We start from the raw sequence: 20,521 nt of genomic DNA on the forward strand, positions 1-20,521 counted from the left end.
CAGGAATGGAGATTCTCTTAAGCAACTTCTTCTTTTTATTATGAAGAATATTTATTTATTGATACCTGGAATTGCCTTTACTACAATTTCTGATCATTGTCTCCTGTCCTTTCATAGTGCACCTGTGGAACAGGTCTAGCTCTGCAAACCCCCTTTAAAAAGTCTGTTCCTCTACTGGACTATTGTGTTTTGAATATATTTATTGTGTTGTTTCTAGAGCCCAAAATTAGTCTAGGTATTCCATACATATCCTCACGATGCTGAGCAGAAAGAAATAACCACTTCTTTTGCCTGCTGGTTATGCTATTGCTAATGCAGCTGGGTATGTAGTTTATCTGCATTGCTGCAAGGACATGCTGCTGACTCATTTCAGCTTCTCCCTCAGATCATTTTCTACAGAGCAGCAATACAGACAGACACTTCGCAGCCTGTTGCAATGCATGAGCTTATTCCCTCCTACAGACATGGATGTATTTGCCTTGGATACAAGAAAACTTCTGGTTATTCTGGCTTAAGTAGATTCACAGTCAAATCACCATATTCTTTAAGAAAGAAAAAAACATCAAAACTTAACATAATTATAAACATTAGTTTACTTTCTCTTGAGGATTTCACACTTAACTAGAACTACAAGTACATCACAGCAAAGAGATTTTTACACAAAAAGGCATTGATAACAATTGATTCTGGCTGTGTGGATGTTTATATTATTTATCTTCATCCATTTATCTCACCAGTGAATGTATCATGACTGGACTGACATGTCCTTTGCTGTGAATGAATGCAATGGCATTTGTACTGTAGATATGGGCATACTAATAGATGGATGAAAAGAATTGTTTCCTTTGAATATGTGACAGGTTTTCAGCCAGCTACTTAAAAACAGATGAGGGCCAAATTCTACCCTGTTTGTAATCTTGCTGTATGATAATTTGAACAAGGTCACAAGACTTCCCATCATATGTGTAGAAGGGGAACTGTTTTCATACAGAATATTAGTTCTGAAAGAAGTAAGCATTCTATTTACACATATGGAAGAGGTTTCAAGTCTTCCAGGAAATCTGTTTGAAAACTATTTACAGCATTAGTATGCAAATTATATATTACACACTAAATGGGAATCTTGCAGCTAGAGCACACTGATAGGCATCTCACTATTTGAACTATGGAAGTCCAGTTTAAAAAGCAACACAGAAAGAAAACACAGCTGGATGTAATTGTATCCAAACACATACTTATTATGTTAATAGGGGCATACGAATAAAATGAAATGTTGTCCGGCAAAGTTTTTCCCACAAAGATTCTGAGTTATTCTGGCAAAATGTTCAAATAATGCAAGCTTTTGTGTATGTTTTAATTGAAAAGGTGTTTGATATTTATTCCTAAAAATTGACAGATGAAGTGTGGCAGTGCCAAGGAAACAATAAATCCTTCTCATGTAAAGTATCATTTTAATAAATGTTCTTCAGTTGAGAAGAAAACATTAATTGTGGCCCCAATTACATTAGGTACTTCCAGTGATATAATTTAAATCAAATTACGAGAACAGTATTGTATAGTGGTAATACATAGTGATATACATCTTAAACTCCTGTTTTTACTCCATGTTGTCAGAGTAGTGATACACCCTTTAGCTGCCTTCATTTTTGCATTGAAGCTTCCTGACATTTCCTTGCCTGTACCTTCCTGCTGCTGCTGCTGCTCTCCTGTCATCTTCCTTTCAGTCACACCTTGGTCCCATTTCTGCCCTCGTGAGTGGCCCTGCTGAAGTTATGCCACAGCAGCTTTGCTTCAGCATGGGAGGTTTCAAACAGCCAGGTGTCAGTAAGAATGCTGTAGAAGGTCAGTACTGGGTTGGGTCCCTTTCAAACCAGCAAAAGCTTCACCTGTTTCATTCCTACAAGTCTCTCAGAATTTCTTGTGTCACTTGAGTCAATCTGCACAGCTCTGATGTATAACTAACCTGGGCAAGGAGTTTCATCTGTTCATACCAATTTACTGCTGGTGGACTTGAAATTGTTGAAAATAAGAGGTTTCAGATGAGGCTTATGCACTGTTTTTAGGTTTTGTTGTTTGTTGTTTTGGGGGGGGTTGAGTTGGGTTTTTTGGTGGGTTTTTTCCTGTTTTGTTTTCTTTTTTTTTCCCCTTCTCCATTTTTAGGACATGCTTTTAACAAACTATAACTGAAAACTAAATAAACAACAGTTTGTGCCTTATGTAAGTGTGCCTACTATTTAAATGGCTGTGTTCAAGGGCTGTAGATAGTGTTATAAGCCCATGTTTTACTGACTGCCAGCTGCTGCCATAATCCTGAAGTAAATGCTTTGTTTTCTTTTTAACTGTCTATCTCAGGATACTGTCCTGTGAAATTACTTTCTGCCTTTAAATTGAATGTCATGCAGGATTTTGTATTTTTCAACCTTTGTTGTCTTTGAAAAATAAAACGTGTTCTGAGTTTAAAACTACCATTTTTGTTCACAAGCACAAAGTGTATTTGCCAAATCTGAGTCAATAGGCATGTCGGATGCAGTCTTGAGAATATTATGTAAGTGTCTATTTTTATTCTTAGTGTTGAAGAACTGTTTATACTGCAAGTGTAATGTGATCAGCCACACATTAATGTATTACTTTAAAATAAAAAAACACATTATTTATATGTCTAAAATCATACTAGGTTAAAAAAAATATCATTCTGTTATTTAAAATATTTTCCAGATTTTCCAGATGTAAAATAACATTGGCCTGTTTAATGAAATGTATTTGTTTCTCAGCTCTGCCTATGTAGGAAATGCTTAAAACTCTTGTCTGAAGATTCACAGCCACATCAAGCATCTACATTAAGCTGAGAAGATAAAGCTTGTATCATTAGTGTGTTAATAAGTCCAGCTTGGTTGTGTGACAAGTAAATTCTACATCTAGCTACTTCCATTTAAAAAAAAACAGCCTACTTTCACTTAGAAACTGTTCCCAGTAGAGAGCAGATTTTGTACTTCCCACGCTATCATTGGCAAATGTAATCCCTCTGAAATCAATAGTTAAAACTCAACTGAGACAATAACACTTAGTAGTAGTTGTTTCCAGCAAGGGCAAAGAAGAGATTTCTGCAGAGTGTGTAGAGTGAAGTGTGAAAGAAAGATGAGTTAGGAGAAACTGGAGGACTTGTGTCCTTTGGGATGCTACAGCCCTGTGAGAATGAATCTTTGAAGGCCAAATAAATAAGAGGCCTGTAGTTTTTTACTGGGTTTTTTTTGTTTGTTCCTTTGTTTGTTTTGTTTTCTGAAGGAACAAATCTCACTTTGGCACATTGTTTTAAACTTTTTTTTTTTTTTTTTTTAAATGATAATCTATAAAAAATTGACCCAAAACTACATGCTCCTGAAGGGAGTTGAGCCTGAGGTGGAAATTGCCCAATTTTATTATTTTTTTTCTTCTTAGATCAGCCAATACTTCTTTGCTGGATAGCTAGAATGCACATTGTCTGGCTTCCTTGGCAAAACCAAAGCAGAAACATGTGATTAGTTTCTGTCATTTTGAGAATTTATTTTCTCTCAAATTCATGATGTCATGAGCTCTAAATATGTGGTTTTCAGTATCTCACTCCAAAATTCCCAAATACTGCCAATAGCAATTAAATTTGAATTAGTACCTGCCTATGCTGCAAGTGTGTCTTAAACGGATTTTCTGCTCCTCTGTACATTGCTTTCAGTACTTTCATCATAAATACATAGAGTAAAACTTGTCCTGAAAACCATCATAGGGTCCAGGAAATAAGGCTGAATAGTGAAAGAGTCTCTCTGATAATAAGGCAGACAAAATGGTACTTTAGATGCTTCCTTAGACTCTATCATATTTATGTTTTAGGTACACCTGCAGAAGGACTTCAAGTTATTATATATCTCTAGTTATTTATTTTCTTAGCCTTACAAACTGAAAAGGAGTATCACAACAAAAATAGTATGGAGTTCCTTTGCAGATTTTTATCCTTGTACTTTCCTCTCTTTTTCTTTTAATAGCCTGGATGTGTAAACACTACTGAAGTGGATATAAAAAAATCTTCAAGAATGAGAAATCCACATAAAACAAGAAAGGTAAGTACTGCTATTATATCAAAAGCAGAAGGTGGAGGTAATTTATAGCATGAAGATCCGTAGTTTCTTAAAATAATTTTGTCTTGCAGCTGCAAAGAACAAATACATGAACATATGTTGTTATTTCATAAGCTCTTAAATGAATTAATATAAACACATTTGCTAATACTAAGTAAATGCTATCACATTAGAAAGGCTTTGGAGAAATACACAAAGAATATGAAAATGAAATCTATTTGCCCATGCTTTTTCGTGTTATTTAGTTGATTGAAATAAGTGTGTTAAAAATGTTTCTGTCAGTAATAAAAGAAAAATACATTAAAAATGTAGTGTAAACTGTAACAGCAGTTCTTGTCCTGGTTAATGTAGAAGGTGTCTCTAATTTACAATTATGCCCCAAATGGATGACCAGAAATTGTGGAGGAAATTTGCTTCATCTAAATTAGGACTCAGACATGAGCAGCACTCTAGGGATGCACAGATGGGTTGGAATTTCTTTCAAATCCTTTGTATCATAATAATGTAGTTTGACTCCAACTTTGAAGTACTGCCTTTAAGGTATATTTTCATATCAACTCATGGAAAAAATATGTTTTTAAAAGGAGAATGAATTTAGAGAAAGCTTTATCTTAGTTTATTTATGGTGCTGAAAGTTCCAGATTATTGTAATTTACCAAACAGTAATTGCAAATTTGGAAGTTGTCCAGATAATACATTGTGATAGTCTACCTTTCAGGATACTCTTTCTTCTTTTCCACTCCACTTACTGTAATAGCTGCCGTTCAGTGTCATCCCCCATGCTTACTATGCTGTTAATATAGATACATAATCAAAGTAGATCCTGAGTGCTATGACACTGAAATTGTGGGATTTGGGGAGTCTTTCTTGTACACTGTGGTATAGAAGCACAGTTTGATCTGACTGCATGGCTTATTTGCATTTTCTTTAGAAAAAGACGATCTTGGCTAACTTCTTGAGTACACTGTACTTAAACATCACAGTTGTTATGGGTATGTGGGGAAAACATTGTCTGAAAGCAACTATTATTGTTCCATATTTTTTTGTGTAGTCTGTCTACGGCTTACAAAATGACATTCGAAGTCACAGCCCTACCCACACACCAGTACCAGAGACTAAGCCACCCACAGAAGACGAACTTCACCAAGAGGTTTGCAAAATAACTACAAACATGTACTTGTAAATGAAATTTCTAGGAAAGTAGGTATTAAACAAAAAAAACCACAACAACAACTGGGAAGTATGCTCAGAGAAAATCTAGCAAATGCTTTGTAACCTTTTTTCAGGATATACGGATTTAGGTATGTAACTTCCATTAAAACGAATGAGACAAAACCTGACTCTTTTTGTAACTTGATTAAAACAGCTAAAGGTATTTAGCAACAGTCCAGTTAGTGGGTTTGTTGCATAGCTAGGCCCATCAGCCCATTTAGCAGTAGACAGTTCTCTCTTCCTTTTAACACTGATTGGAAATTCAGGGGTATGTTTGCCTCTCCATGTATGAATGGATGGATACATACATTTATCTACATCTCATGCTTCATTAATCTTTCCTGAGTTGTTAGAATTGGGGGAAGGTAAATGTCTGAAGATTTAGTGGTTTTCTTCCAAAAAACTTAAAGAAAAGGCTAATTGGATTTCTGTTGATGAACCATTAGGGAAAATGCTATTTTATTTTTTTTGTCTGTATGATCTTTTCTCTTTGATGAAAATTTATTTTAGAACTACACCAGTGGAATGTTGTTTTAACTCAGATATAATTCTTTTTTTGTGCCGTAGGATAAATGAAGGTTAAATTAGAGCCCTAATTAAAAAGTTATAGAAGTAGAATCAAGCAATGTATTACTCATAACACACTTTGCCTTCCTTTCTTGCAGATTAAGCACTGGCAAATGCAATTAGACAGACATAGATTAAAAATGTCAAAAGTTGCAGAGAGGTAAGTATATTGTCACATCTTCTGTTTTTTCAATTAGACTCATACCTATTGGGAAAATGTCAGTATGAAATAGCTTCAAAGAAAGAGACAAAAGAGCTCAGGTGTCACAGAAAAATCTTACGAGAGTTTACTTTAAGTGGGAGGTATGACGTTCTTTTATTGATAAAAGATGGCCAGATATTCCATGATATGTTTCTGATAGAACCAAGAGTGACTTGAAGAGCCTCTGACCAAGTAGTCACAAGTTTCACCTTGCGTTGGAAGGGAGGCTTAAATGGAAGTAGGTCTGCAGTTATTTTGATATTTCAGAAGAGCAATCCCTGCTGAAGCAATGGAGCTGACTGGCAGAGCTGGCTGGGTGAGGAACTCGGTGCTTGCACAAAATGAGTCTGAGCTTACTTCAGATCAGAGGATATAAGACTAGTAGGAATCTTTCTCCAAATAAGACCAAAATCTGTCAGGAAGGGACTAGAAAGTAAATAAAACAAGAAGCAGCTCAGAGAGACTAATGGCAACTTAGGTAGAGAAGAGCTGAAGAAAAGGAAGGCTCTGTCTTATACATCAAAGACAGCGAAAATTGCAGAAAGTCAAGCTCCATGAGGCTTATTAAAGGAAATTAAGCCAAATTCAAATGGTTCTTCATCCTCTCATATACAGTTATGCATATGTGTCTACTTATGTATGTGTTGTATGCATGCACATACGAACATATTTATCAAGAGACCTGGTAAAGAATTTGTGTTTATTTAACAGTAAATAATATAACATAAATAGAATGAAAAAAAAATAATAATATTTTTCCTCTCTTGTCAGTTTTTGAAAGCAATAAACTTGGGAGAAGTGCAGTTGGATTAGGAAATAATAAAAATATTAACAGTATTTAAAAGAGGAAAAATAGAGTCCCAGCTGCTGCGGGGCCAATAAATATAACCTGAATAGGATGCAGTGTTTTAGAACAGATTTTAGAGGAACTGATAATTAAAACTATAGAAGTATAAAACATGTTCCTTTATGAAAGCAAATGTGGAAGAGGTTTACTTGATTTAATTAATTAGTGCCTAAAGTAGCCCTAAAAGGAGCTGTGTAGAAGTATCACAAAGTCTTGAGCTTTTTTCATTTCATCACTTGATAAGACCTGAGCCATCACTCCTTCTTCCGGGGTCCACTTTTAAGAGTCTTGAGCAAACCTTTTTCACCTGAGCTTGTAGCTGACTTCTGAGTGTGTGCACAGCTGGTTTCTGTGGCTCAGTTGATACAAGGCACCTTATTAGCTGGAGTAACCTGACCAGGTTTCCTCACCTCCTGACACTACAATGTTTGATGCTTTTGTTTTCCTAGTCTATTAGCTTATACAGAGCAGTATCTGGAATATGATCCTTTTCTTGTGCCCCCTGATCCCTCAAACCCTTGGATATCAGATGACACCACTTTCTGGGAACTGGAGACAAGGTATATAATTTTATTTCTTCTTTTGGGGCAAGAGATATAACAGGCTTTTTTTGAAACATCACAATTTCAGACAGAGGTATTGCAGAGAAATACTGAGGCAGAAGGGCAGTGCAAGATCCTTTTGGTCTTTCCATCTTTACTGTTTTGTTTAAGGATTAATAAATCTGTGTTAAAAGTTACAGTAACCGATTTCTGGGGTTCCACTGTGAGGAAAAAAGACACCTTGTAAAATCTGATAAAATTTCCTGGTTGGAAGTCCTTGATCTTCTGTGTAAATGTATGTGAATTACCTTCATCCTGTGTAAGCACTAATGGCCTGGTTGCTCATCTCTGAATGTTGCACAGACAAGGTGAGACACTGCAACAGGCTCCCCAGGGATATTGTAGATATCATATCCCTGGAAATGTTCAAGGCCTGGCTGGCTGGGACTCTGAGCAACCTGGTCTGTGGGAGGTGTCCCTGCCCATGCAGGGGGGTTGGAGTTAGATGATCTCTAAGGTCCCTTCCAACCCAAACCATTTTATGATTCTCTTATATGAATACTCTGGAGGGTGAGAAATCTGTAGTTCAACTTTACTACTTAGTCCATGTTATGAACATAGAGTATTAGAATAGTGAAGTATTGCTGATTGTAAATTCTGTTGCTTTCACTTCTGTAGCAAAGAGCCAGGACAGCAGAGGGTGAAACGGTGGGGTTTTGGCATGGATGAAGCTTTGAAAGACCCTGTGGGAAGAGAGCAGTTTCTCAAATTCCTGGAGTCGGAATTCAGTTCAGAAAATTTAAGGTAAATGGGAGGGACTTTATTTTCCAATAGGTTGTGAAATACCTTTTTTTTTTTTAAATTTCTTGATTCCTTCAAAAATTTCCCCATCTCTTTCCTTCAGAATCCATTTATGCAGATTGCTGCCTGCTCCCAAATTCAGGCTGAGGGAAAGATGGATATAGTTAGCACACACTCACAGGAAGCGTATTTTCTTATTCATGTCCAACTTTTGATCAAACTAGCCATTTAAGAGCTTTTTTCTCAGCTAATTTTAATAAACAGGTTTAAAACATTGACCCATTGAAAGCTGGTTCAGTATCTTTTATTAAGTCCAATATTATGAGAACAGTTCAATTAAAAAAGGTAATTTGTTTAAAAAAATAGTATGGGATTTGAAAGTAAAATTCACAGACTTTCACTGTTGGTCAGTTTTCTGGGGATCATTGGTCTTTTGAAAATCACCAATTCTAGTACTTTTGGGTCTGACACAACAGTAGTAGCGTGACAGCTAGCTCTCAGATTCCTCACTAAGTGCAAAATTTAAAGTGTATGAAGCTTAAATTGTAGGGGTTTTTTAAGTATCTATATACAGAATTACTTTTAAGTGAGGAAGAACAATTATTTTATTTTTAGAAACTATAGTCCTTCCATTGACTAACAACATGCTTTTGTTGTTGCTGTTCTAAGGAAGCTATATTTCCATAAGGATTATTTCAGAAGTACTAATAACAGCCTTTCTATAGGCAAGTCAAACTGCATAATTCAAAAGGATGTGCAACATATTTTTATTTTCATTCCACCTTCTTGTCAGATGTCATGTGTATTGCTTCCCATTCATCAATAGCATAAGGAGTATGAAATCCTATCTAGAATGCGAATCACACATTCTAGAATTCAGAAGGATCCTGAACTACTTTTTTCTATGCCAGTTCTCACTCCAAAGTGGTGCAGAATATTCATTCATACTAGGTTGCATTTATGTAGCATCTTGAAAGAGGCCTTTAGCATTGTGTAGTGGTTCATAAATGCTGCATAGTTTAAGTTTGTCAGCAGAACTATTGGAGATGGACTTCTCTAAGTTGCTGACCATGTTCATATTCAAACATTGACTTTTCTATCACAAATGTATATTAGATACTCTAGACTGCATGATATGTTTCAACTGATTTATTTGCCATTATCCCCATGGAGATATGTCCTGGCCTGTATGTCTATGTTTATAACTTCATTAGTGACAGATACAGGGTTTGATTATTTTTTATTTTTTTTAACTAAAAAATCCAAGTGGTTAAACGCAATTTTAAAAATCAGAATAATGCCAAGAAAAGATTTTTTTTTTTATTTTAAAACTAAAAGCCTGGTGATGCCTTGTGCAGAGCAGCTGTTCAAACACGAACCTATCCAGCCCAAAGTGTGTTGCAGTTTCTGTGCTTTTCTGTGATTGATTTGTCACTGCCAACTAGACTGTTACCTGTGTAATCCCTTGCCCTTTTGTTTAATCATGTTTACAACACTGACCACAGGCAAACTGGAATAATGCCAGAAAAGATTTTTTTTTTTATTTTAAAACTAAAAGCCTGGTGATGCCTTGTGCAGAGCAGCTGTTCAAACACGAACCTATCCAGCCCAAAGTGTGTTGCAGTTTCTGTGCTTTTCTGTGATTGATTTGTCACTGCCAACTAGACTGTTACCTGTGTAATCCCTTGCCCTTTTGTTTAATCATGTTTACAACACTGACCACAGGCAAACTGCAAGTGACTGATCCAGAAAAATTCCATAGATATGTTTATTCAGAGCTGATTCCTTACCATGCCATCTACTCTTCTGTCTCTAGGTTTTTATGTTTGTATTATATACTACAATATCTGAACAGTGGTGAATATGAGCTTAAAGGCTGTCCCTGGGAATGATCAGGCAGGAGATCAAACTTGCACAAAGAAGGTGCTGTGATGATTAACTGAAGGAAAACTTTCTTACAAGCTCAGGATTATGTTTATGAACTCTCAAACTGTGAGGAAATCAATCCACCATTAGGGTTGTGTAGTAAAGCCAGGTCACAGAGCATGAATTTGTAAAGCTTATTTATGCGAGTCAAAATGTTACAGATCTCAGTATCAGAAATTAAAAGCTTGAGGATTTTGAGCATTGCTTCTGAACAAACCTTAAATTTAGAAGACCACTAATTTCTTTGCTCACTTGTTAACCCCACTGTGGCAATTTGGGGTTTTTGGATGTTTTTTGAGGATTTGACAGTGACCTTGAGAAAAAGATTTCCTTCCATCCAAATCTTCCCACTGCAACAAAGTGAACTCTGGTCAGTAGCTTGCTCTTGTCCTTTTACAGATCTAATAATGATAACATTTACAACAAGCACCATCAGACCTACAGCAGGATAGATAGCTGGCACCCTGGATTCAAGCTACCAAGCACAGTACACAGGATACAGCAGGGGGCTGCAGACACTACAGAAAGATTCAGTATTAGTCAATTAGAAGTCTCACACTTCACTTTGGTGGAATGCCAAAAATGAGAAATTACAAATCTACCAGAAATACCTTTTCTGTTCCAGTGCAATTATCTTAAGTAGCTAAAAGTCCTTGTGTTACTGTTTCATTAACTTGGACCAAGTGTGTCTAAGCTGGCTGTGAATCTTGTTTTTAGTTAATGTAGGTGCTGAAGAAGCAGAACAGGGATAAAGAAACTTGAGCCATGAGTTAAAACTAAGAACTGTGCAATGATAAGGAATGCAACCAGGTTTCACCTTCTTGCTCTGTATCTCTGTGCATTTTCTTGGCCTGTAAATTGGGATTAATAGTGTGTCACTATCTAAAGGGGTGTTGCAAAGCATAGCAGAAGAGTAAAACTGTGTAAGCAGTGCTGTCAGTGTGGTAGCTTCATTTCAGTGTGATTTGCCAACACCAAGATTGGATTCTGCATTCATTTAACACAGGCTATGACTTGTACTCTCTTGTTACCATGTAGATTTTTTTGGAGGGATTGTTTTGCATGTTGCTTACTACACCGAATAAATAGCTAAAGTAACACATTATTTGTATAATAGCTTTGTAAAATTCTCACTGTCTATTACAAAATCGGTGACCATTGTTTAAAATTCACAAGCTGTAAGTCTGAGCATTATCCAGTACTACTGAGCTTGGTCACAAAGCTATCCAAGCACTGGAAAAGGACTGGAAAGGACAAAGAGAGTGAGATAGTGAAATGAGTATTACTGCAATGTAGTTACCTGGAGACCTGATTTCTTTCATCCTCAGTCCTCTCCATATCCTTCTTTTGTCTGTAGTGCTGCAGAATCCTTTGGAAAGGTGATATTCATATGCTGACTGTACATTGGCTCCCAAGTGTGTTTTTTTTTTTGTAAAAAATGCAGCCTGTAAATATCTAAATAGTTTCAGGCCTGCCAATCTGAAACCCATCCAAGTCATTATGCTGTTTTGCAGTAGGTGTTATCTCCAAGACAGTATTAATACTGCAAAAGCCTCCTAGGTTAGTGAAGGGACAGTGGTGACAGGACATCTTCCATGATGCGCAGAAGGAAGAGCCACTGGATCATTACTCCTTCCTTCCATCCTCATTTATTAGCTCACATAATGTGTGAGAAAGTAGGGAAAAGGGGCTTTGAGTTCTGGTTGTCCAGAAAAAGAAGAGAGGGATTAAGGAGTTAACTAGATTTAGGCGTTTTCTCTCCATTTTCTCCAACCATCCCTTGCAAGCTGAGATTTTGTGAGGTGTTTATTTTGGACTCATCAATTTAAGTTGTAGAAGTGTTCTGTACTGGAGCTAAAGGCTTCAAGGATATCCTGTAGAAAAAAAATAATAAAAATAAAACCCCACATATAAACTACTAAAAATTTGCAGTGTTGCCTACAAATTATTTTAGTAATTTTATGTTTTACTCAAGGGGTTCTTTCTATTATTTTATTATCACTGTAACAGTGCTTTTACTAGAGAACAGTGACAGTGCTACAAGAGTTTAAGTTCTCTTTTTAATCCAACCTGTTTCACTTTTTTGCTCTTTATCGCTCATCACCATTCTTGACATTTCTGTCTTCACTGATGGTGGAGGAGAGAGTTCTGCATGTTACAAACCACAAAGAATGATTAATTGTCCTTGATGTCTGTCCTGCAAGTCTGAACAGAAGTGTTGGTAATGACGCTTTCCCACACAGCACTGGTAATGTTGATTATGAGACTCTGTTTCGGGTGCTAATAACTTGATGAAATTCAATCCTCAAGGCTGAAATCACCTGTGCCTCATTTCTCATTCTGATTCAAGCTTAAACTCCAAGTCCCTGGAATGTTCGCATTTCTGCAGATTATATGAGAAGGAACTACTTGCAAGATTTAATGGTTTTCTCTGTCATTTTCTTGAAGACCTTCAGAACTGCTATGTCTTGAAGCTTGGAGTTCTACTGGGCAAGAAGGTGGACTCTAAGAATCAGAGTAGCCTTTCCTACCCCTCGAAAAGCATTAGCTGATTTTCACCATAGATTTTATAAAGGCTTTTCTTGCTTTAGCTGGAAAGGTCTGTTCTCTGACTTGTCATATGCACTAGGTGCAAAGCCTGAACAATTCTTACATCGCTGGCTCCACACTCTGCCTAAACATCACACACTTATTGAAGAATCACAGCAGCCTTTCTCTCACTGAGTATTCAGTGCTATATGCTAACTTTAGCTGATTAGCTTGATCTGGGACCTGCTGGTGGCTGCCTCTGACATTTAGGTCAGTTAATGGGACAGTAGCCATGTTGCAGCTGTGCTATATATCTGGCAAAGCCACTCTCACTTTGAAAGTAATCCAGCTGGAGGACGTAATCCCCAGATGTCTTGCAACATGTGTTTTGCCATGTCATGTGGCTGGATGTATGACTGTTCTATGCTAGACACTCTCACTCAGATACACGTCTGGTGCGTGACGTAGCGTGTGACCCAGCCTGTGGCAGCCCAAGTGCTGGGACAGAAGGCAGCAGAGAGGTTTACACCCAGCTACTCAGACCTCTGTTCCAATGGTACTAAGTAACTTCTAGATAGGGTCTCTATGTCAAAAGCAAACCTCCACCAACAGGAGACACAGCTTCATCCACGGGCAGAGAGTTTCCTTCCCCAAGTAGCACTAAGTCTGTGTGTATCACTGTCTGAAAAATGCAGCTGGGTCCACCCTCTCCCCTCTCCTGCCCTTGCACATACTTACTGCTGCACGCTGCATGCTCTGTGCTGCAGGAGTCTCACGAGGCAGAGAGCTGTAAAAGGGAACAGAGAGCTCTTCTGATTCCAGGCCCAGTGCTGAGGTCTTGCAGACTTAATTTCAAATTCATCTGTGCTCTTGGTTGCCATGGGATATTCAAAAAGTTATTTTTGAAAATGTAAGAAGTGGCAGCCTTATTTTTGGCATTTACTAACTTTGCATATTTGACTTTAACTCTCTGTGGGATAAGGGCAGGCATTTTTTTCTTGAAAGATCACTAAGTATATTAAAATGTTAAAATGTATGTTGGCTGTGGAGTAAGCATCCTAGACATAACACACCACAGAAATCAGCCTTTTCTTCCCACTTTTATGGAGGTTTCTATATTTAGAACCTCACATATTCAATTGGGCTTTAGAATGCTAATGTTAAAAGGGTAAAATAAAATTAATCTATCAAAGAGCTGGTGTTCAGACCATAAGGAGGTGTCTACACGACCTGCCTATTCTATGCTGGAAGTTGAATTCTTCTTCAACAAAGCTAAATTTATCTCCCATTGATTTCTCCATAATTGCATCCAACTTACTATACAGAAGCAGTTCACTTGCAAAATAAAATAGCATCCTAAGGCATGTTTGTGGTGACTTCCAGAAGTACTGGCAGTGATTTAATGGAACAAACAAGAATATGACAGCTTTGAACTAGATCCTCAGGATGTCTGCAGGGTGATGGAAAATGTGTGTTTACAAAGAACATCCTTCCCTTTCATTTTTCTATTTCTTACCTGACTTGGGTACACGAGTAGTCAGTCAGTCCCAGAAGATGCATTTGAAGGGGATAGCACTGCAGGATATACACTTTTAAATGCAAATATCAAAAGCAGCTTAAGGAAACCAGAGTAGGTTGCCCAAATTTGACAGAAGGAACTGAATTAGAGTTTGTGAGCTGTGCATTTTTTAAACTTGAGTTATGAGGCCTCTATTCTTACTGCATTGCCATCACATTCTCAGGATATGTCCCCAGGCTCTGTGTAAATTTTCGTTCAATTCACATTGCAGTTCACTGAGACAAGTGATGCTACCCATATTTTTTGAAACAGAAGTACTTCAGTTGTCAGAGACTCCCTTTGTGGCCTCTGAGAAACCACTGTACATTATTACATTATTAATATATTTGCCAAACTGGGACAATATTACTTCTCTGTCTTTTGGAGAGTCTTGAGGGATCAGTAGCGGAAGGTGTCCCTGCCCATAGCAGTGGGGTTGGAACTAGATGATCTCTAAGGAGTCTTCCAACCCAAACCATTCTGTGAATAGACAGATTGTGTTTAGATGCTATGGGAATCAGAGGGTATAGAAGTACCTAGAATAGTAATCTCAGTAGAATGAAGCTGACGATAAAGTCTTGTGAGCAATGAGTACAGGCTCCTTCCATCTGTGCTACAAAGGAGTTTCAAAACAGGACTGTGAAACACTAATTATGTCCTGGAAGGTATATCAACTCAAGTGAGGATTGCCTTATAGAAGGAATACTCTAAGGTTTTCTTTGCCATGCTTTACTGTCCTCTCTTAAGAGTTTTTGTGGTACCTGTATTAGAATTTGGATTTTGCTTTCTTGGGTTGTCTGAGTACAGTTCGATTATTCCTCTTCCCTATCCCATCCCTGTTTAAGCTAAGAGAGATCCTTTTGGCCACACAGTGTAAGCAGGGTGGCACCACACTGCATCACACTCCACCACAAAGGGGTACCCTTTCAGCACTTCAGGGTTCAGCTTATTTTTTTTTATAGGATCAGCTGTATCTAAACAATAAGGAAAACTTGCAATGGTATATATTGCATATTTAACAAAGTCTATCTTTAGCTGAGCTCTCAGGGCAGAGGAGGAGGAGGAACTAAGTGGTTTGCACCATGTCTAAGCATGGGATCCTAGTTGAATTTAGAATAATTTTGTGTGGTAAGTCTGAACACCCTTAGAAGAAACAATGATAAGACAATCATAATAACAAATGAAAAGTGATTATCAAAGCTTATAGCTAGCTAGCTGGCTGTGATCACAAAGACCTCAAGACCTTTTTAGTCCTGCTCCAGACAGTAAGGAGACATTGAGCTGGCTGGCACTGTATGTGGCTGCCTGATGTTGGTTTGCTCAGCAGCAGAATAGAGAATGAGCACTTCCATTCACCATCTTAGTAAAAATGTGCATTGAAATGCAATGCTGAAGAAAAAAATAAATTATAGCTGGCAAAGCACGTGCTTTTCCAGTTTGTACATGATTTGTGGAGTAATAGTAAAAAATTACATTTACACAGTTTATAGTTCATCAGGACTCATCAGTTCATCAGACATCAGGGAGATTTGTGTAGATAGCTAGAAAATAAGTTCTTTTTAGCTTCTGAAGGACTGTGAAAAATCAGTAGATTTATAAAAGATAAAACTTTATAAATCTTTATAAAAGATATAACTTTATAAATCTTTATAAAAGATATAACTCTTGTGATTCAGGTGAAATGAAATCTCAGTTTAATTCCAGTTAAATGGAAAACTTCCCATAAGCAAGTTACCCATACATAAGTAATGAAGGATTTCCCACCTGTCTCATTAAGACCCTTGCATTAATTGCTTCTTAAGGTGAATTGATTGCCTGAGACAATATACCAGAATATTGATCCTGACTTAAAATCACAGATGTTTTTGTGTGTGTGTGTTTGAGAGACCTAAGTTACTTAATTTATTTTTTTTTAAGAGCAAAGAAGAGTATGAACATTCAGTTAATTATTTTACTGAATTGGAAGTCAAGATGCTATATTGTTCCATAGGTTCTGGTTAGCAGTAGAAGACCTGAAGAAGAGACCTATCCGTGAAGTTCCTGCTCGTGTCCAAGAAATCTGGCAAGAATTTCTTGCTCCAGGTGCACCCAGCGCTATCAATCTAGATTCAAAAAGTTATGATAAAACTACACAGAATGTAAAGGACCCTGGAAGATACACATTTGAAGATGCTCAGGTCAGTTTGCGATCCTGTTCAGGGACATTTGAAATAGAATATTGGCTTGTGAAGTTTATATACAAATATAGTTTATATTTGGGAATTTACTGGTAATGCTCTGTTCCTAAAATGCCATTTTGGCAATACAAATGGCTAACATTCATTCATGAGGCCTATGAGTAAAGCTCTTCATTAAACTTCTGTGCTTGGCATAGAGTCTTCAAGTGGGCTTCAAATAAAGCAAAGCATATAGTGCAGTGAAAAACATATATTCATGTTCCTATTTTCTTAATTTTCTTATTCAGTTACATTACGTGAAAAGCTTCTTCCACACACACATTGATTTCTAGATCTCAAGATCTGTCTCTGAAAGACTTCTGTAGATACAGACTCAGTGTCCGTTCTCTCAATGTGTGTCCAAGAGTGTTGTTATCATATATAGGAGTCATAGGTTCCCATCATGAAAAGAATACAACCCATGTGAAAAATAACATTTTGTAACAGCTTCTGCAATATTTTTGTATTTCATGGGTGTTGTATATGCTATACCTTATTAAACTACTATCTACACAACATTGGGTAAACATCCTAAAGATCTGCTGCTCAATAATCAGTATTACAGCAGTAAAGAACAGTCTATAAATGTCTTATTTTACTTTGAGGAGTCTGATTTAGGCACAATTTGAATACCAGCATCAAAGGATAATTTTGACCAGAGTTAGATTTGCGCAAATACTTCTGTTTTTGAGATGGGAAATAAAAGTTTAAAAGTTCTGGTTTCCTCATAGGGAAAAACAAGTACTTCTCTATTAAATGCAACTCTTCATGTGGCTTATAACTTAGTATTTCATCTTTGCAAGCTTCTGAGAAAAGCAATAGAAAATAATTGGATTCATAGTAAAAATAGTAGAACTGGTGCCATCCTTCCTTTTTCATCAGCAGCCCAGTGATGAAAATTTAATTATTAACGCAAAGTGAAATTGTGTCAAAAGGAGAGATTGAGATCATATCCCTGCAGATTTCTTATAGCTTGATTATTGGGTCATCATCTTGGGAGTCAGGAGATGCTGCTGCACGTCCCATGGAGGAGAGCAGGGAATTAAATCAGGACTTCCTACTTTTTGGGAAAGTGCCTCTGCCCTAAATAAGAGCAGAAATAATTCTACCGTCTTTTCATTTTGCTGTTATGAGAATAGCAACCTAGACACTCAGGATCATACTCAAGGTTTTGAAGTACTCTGCATTAAGCCAAACACACAGTTTTCACTTGCATCTGCTAATGCTCTGGAGATTTAGGAATGCGGTGTATAGCAAAGACATAAATTACACAAATAAGCCATCTAGAAAGATTAAAGATTAAAAAAAAAAAAAAAAAAAAAGTCTTTGCACTTGTGTCAGTAGAGGAAAATTAAATTCCTTGCCAATATTCAGTATTTTTTTTCAAAATTAAGTATAAAATTTCAATACAATTTTACTTTCAGATCTCTGTTGTGTTTTTTTTTCCCCCTTCATTTATGAATGACAAGGATTATTCAGTCTTTATGCAATCAGAACTTTTCTTCTTGTTAGACCTCTGTTTTTAGGTCCAGTTCAGTATACAACTTGAACCTGGAAGCCTCAGTTTCTCTGGGAAAAGGGGGCATATGGTACCTTCCTTTGTCTGACTTGAAGCTTGAGGACCTTAGAGAGTTGCAGGGTTTTTGAGGAGTAGGGCTCTGCCGCTGCAGAAGGCTTTTTATGGCCTGCCAGCTGGGAAAGAAACCACTTACAAGTTGTTCTGTCAGTTGCCAGGTGATTTAATTGTGGTTAAAAATGTTTTGCAGAGCATTTCTGAACTTGAAAGATGGCACCATGGAATTCCATGTCAAATGAGAGTAATACACAAGTGAAAATAGACCAGTTGTGCTAAATAACATCCAGCCTCAATTCTTGACTAATGTGTCCATTAACATTACTAATAGAGCATAATTTATTCTTGCTTTTCACAGAATCATACAGAATCCCACAATGTTAGGGGTTGGAAGGGACCTCGAAAGATCATCTAGTCCAAACCCCCTGCCACAGCAGGGTCACCTAGAGTAGGTCACACATTAACATGTCCAGGTGGGTTTTGAAAGTCTCCAGAGAAGGAGATTCCGCAGTCTCTCTGGGCATCCTGTTCCAGTGCTCTGACACTCTCACAGTGAAAAAGGTTTTCCTCATGTTTATGTGAAGCCTCCTATGCACCAGATTGCACCCTTTGCCCCTTGTCAAACCAGGTTTGTTTTTTGACAACATTTATATGCTCATCACCCTTAATATGTACAATGGGAGCAGAGCTCTTTCTGCTCTCTGTTGGCTGCATGGGCTGCTTTTGTAGAAACTGAGTGGAATAAAAATTCCTCAAATGAACCAGCCTCAATTCTGAATATACACCAGAATGTGTCTGATTAGTGCAAGAAATTCAATGAAAGACACTTAGAGTAATTTCTAATATTTCTAATACAACAACAATTTAAAATTTGCTTTAATTTTACCTTGCCATAAGTTTCAAACAAAGTGGTTTGATGGGTTTTTTTTCTATTCACTAATTTTATGCAGTACTAAGCTGAGAAACAGTATTTGCTTTACAGTTTAATTGCTGTTTCCTGATTGCCATTCTATAAGTTTCCTATACTAAAAGATACAGTTTGCATAAAAAATGAAACAAAAACTAACACAGTTCAGTGGATGTTTTAAAAATATTTTTAGTATTTCCTATTCATATTGTTTTTTCTACAAATCTCTTTCCTAACTTTATATCTAGAACTAGAATTATAAAGTGTCCAACATCAAAGATTTTTAGTTTTTCTTAATTTACAGAAATGAAAATGCTCCAAAAATAAAAGCTATATAAACTGCCTGTGTAATTTTTTTTCTGGATAAGTGTTTCAAAATTTTCATATGCCTTGGGAGAATAAATAACTTGGAAATTAGATTAGCCTGGAGCTGTTTTTCAATTTGCATATGTGTTTTCCTTTCTACGTTGTCAGCTGGATAGCAGAATAAACATCTGTCAAAGGATGCTTTCGAGAGTAGCCAGGGAATATCCTTCTTAACTTAAGCACTTATTTATGATGCTGAATTAGAAACCTCTTACCTTTTCCCAGCCTGTGAAGTCAGAAAAGGACGTCCAGAAAGTCTGATGAGGAATGATCTGCAGCTCCTGATTTAGTCACTTAGCTAAACTGGTGAATGTAAGGGAGGTTTAAAACAAGGCCTTAAGCTAAAACTTGGTTATAAGTTCTTAGGAAAATTATTCCGTAGTGGAAACAGGAATGGTGTGATGAGTTCTTTATACATAACAAATGGTTGTGATTTCTGCTTTAAGAGCAGAGAGCAGCTCAGCCTTAGCTTCAGAACTGCAACCTGCTATCCTGTCAGACTTGCTATTCAAAACAGTGCCGGCTGGTGTGCATTCCCAACTAAAACCTATGGGATTGCCTTCCATTTTACGGATATTGTCTTTGGTGGGAGTAACAGCTCCTTCTTTCCCTTTCAGGAGCACATTTACAAACTGATGAAAAGTGATTCTTATCCTCGTTTTATACGATCCAGTGCCTACCAGGAGCTGCTACAGGCCAAGAAAAAGGTATTGGTCCATCTTGCCTTTGTCTTGCCACTGTGCAAAGCGGTGGTTATGTTTGCAACAATACTCAGTCTTCTCTCCCCTGTGCCAGTGCAACTGGATATCTGGTAGGTGACCAGCTTGGCGTGTTTGGAGGGTCACATACACACAGGAATTCAATATACATATATGTGTATATATCCTGCATGCGGGCATGTTTCAATAAGTTAATCTAGCAAAACTTATTTTTATTTTTACATCCCATGTTGTACTGTTTTCTCTGTTATGAAGCACCTTAAATTGCAAAGTGCTTTACAAATACATTAAAAAAATAAAATAAAATCCCAGAAGAATAGTCTTTCATGTTTGCAAGTTTGCTTATGTAATAATTGTTGTTCTCTTTATTCCACGTATAAGAGCTACAGAATGTGTTTAGAAACAATCTTATTGGTATGAATAACTTCTAATTTCAGCTATAAATATAGG

The 20,521-nt window shown here is 37.0% G+C and overlaps 1 protein-coding gene across 2 annotated transcripts in view; it reads left to right on the top strand.

Moving 5' to 3' along the window:
- The window catches only part of RGS7 (regulator of G-protein signaling 7), a 147,987-nt gene that overhangs the window by 99,121 nt on the left and 28,345 nt on the right, over nt 1–20,521 (top strand). For both annotated transcript variants that reach the window (XM_009997572.1, XM_009997573.1), the window contains exons 8-14: nt 4,014–4,088; nt 5,158–5,256; nt 5,984–6,045; nt 7,384–7,494; nt 8,155–8,280; nt 16,281–16,467; nt 19,970–20,059. In XM_009997572.1, coding sequence (XP_009995874.1) covers nt 4,014–4,088; nt 5,158–5,256; nt 5,984–6,045; nt 7,384–7,494; nt 8,155–8,280; nt 16,281–16,467; nt 19,970–20,059 — 750 coding nt within the window. The remainder of the gene's footprint in view (nt 1–4,013; nt 4,089–5,157; nt 5,257–5,983; nt 6,046–7,383; nt 7,495–8,154; nt 8,281–16,280; nt 16,468–19,969; nt 20,060–20,521) is intronic.

The sequence above is a fragment of the Chaetura pelagica genome, unplaced genomic scaffold (assembly GCF_000747805.2).
Source record: "Chaetura pelagica isolate M959 unplaced genomic scaffold, ChaPel_1.0 scaffold235, whole genome shotgun sequence".
Lineage (NCBI taxonomy): Eukaryota > Metazoa > Chordata > Aves > Apodiformes > Apodidae > Chaetura > Chaetura pelagica.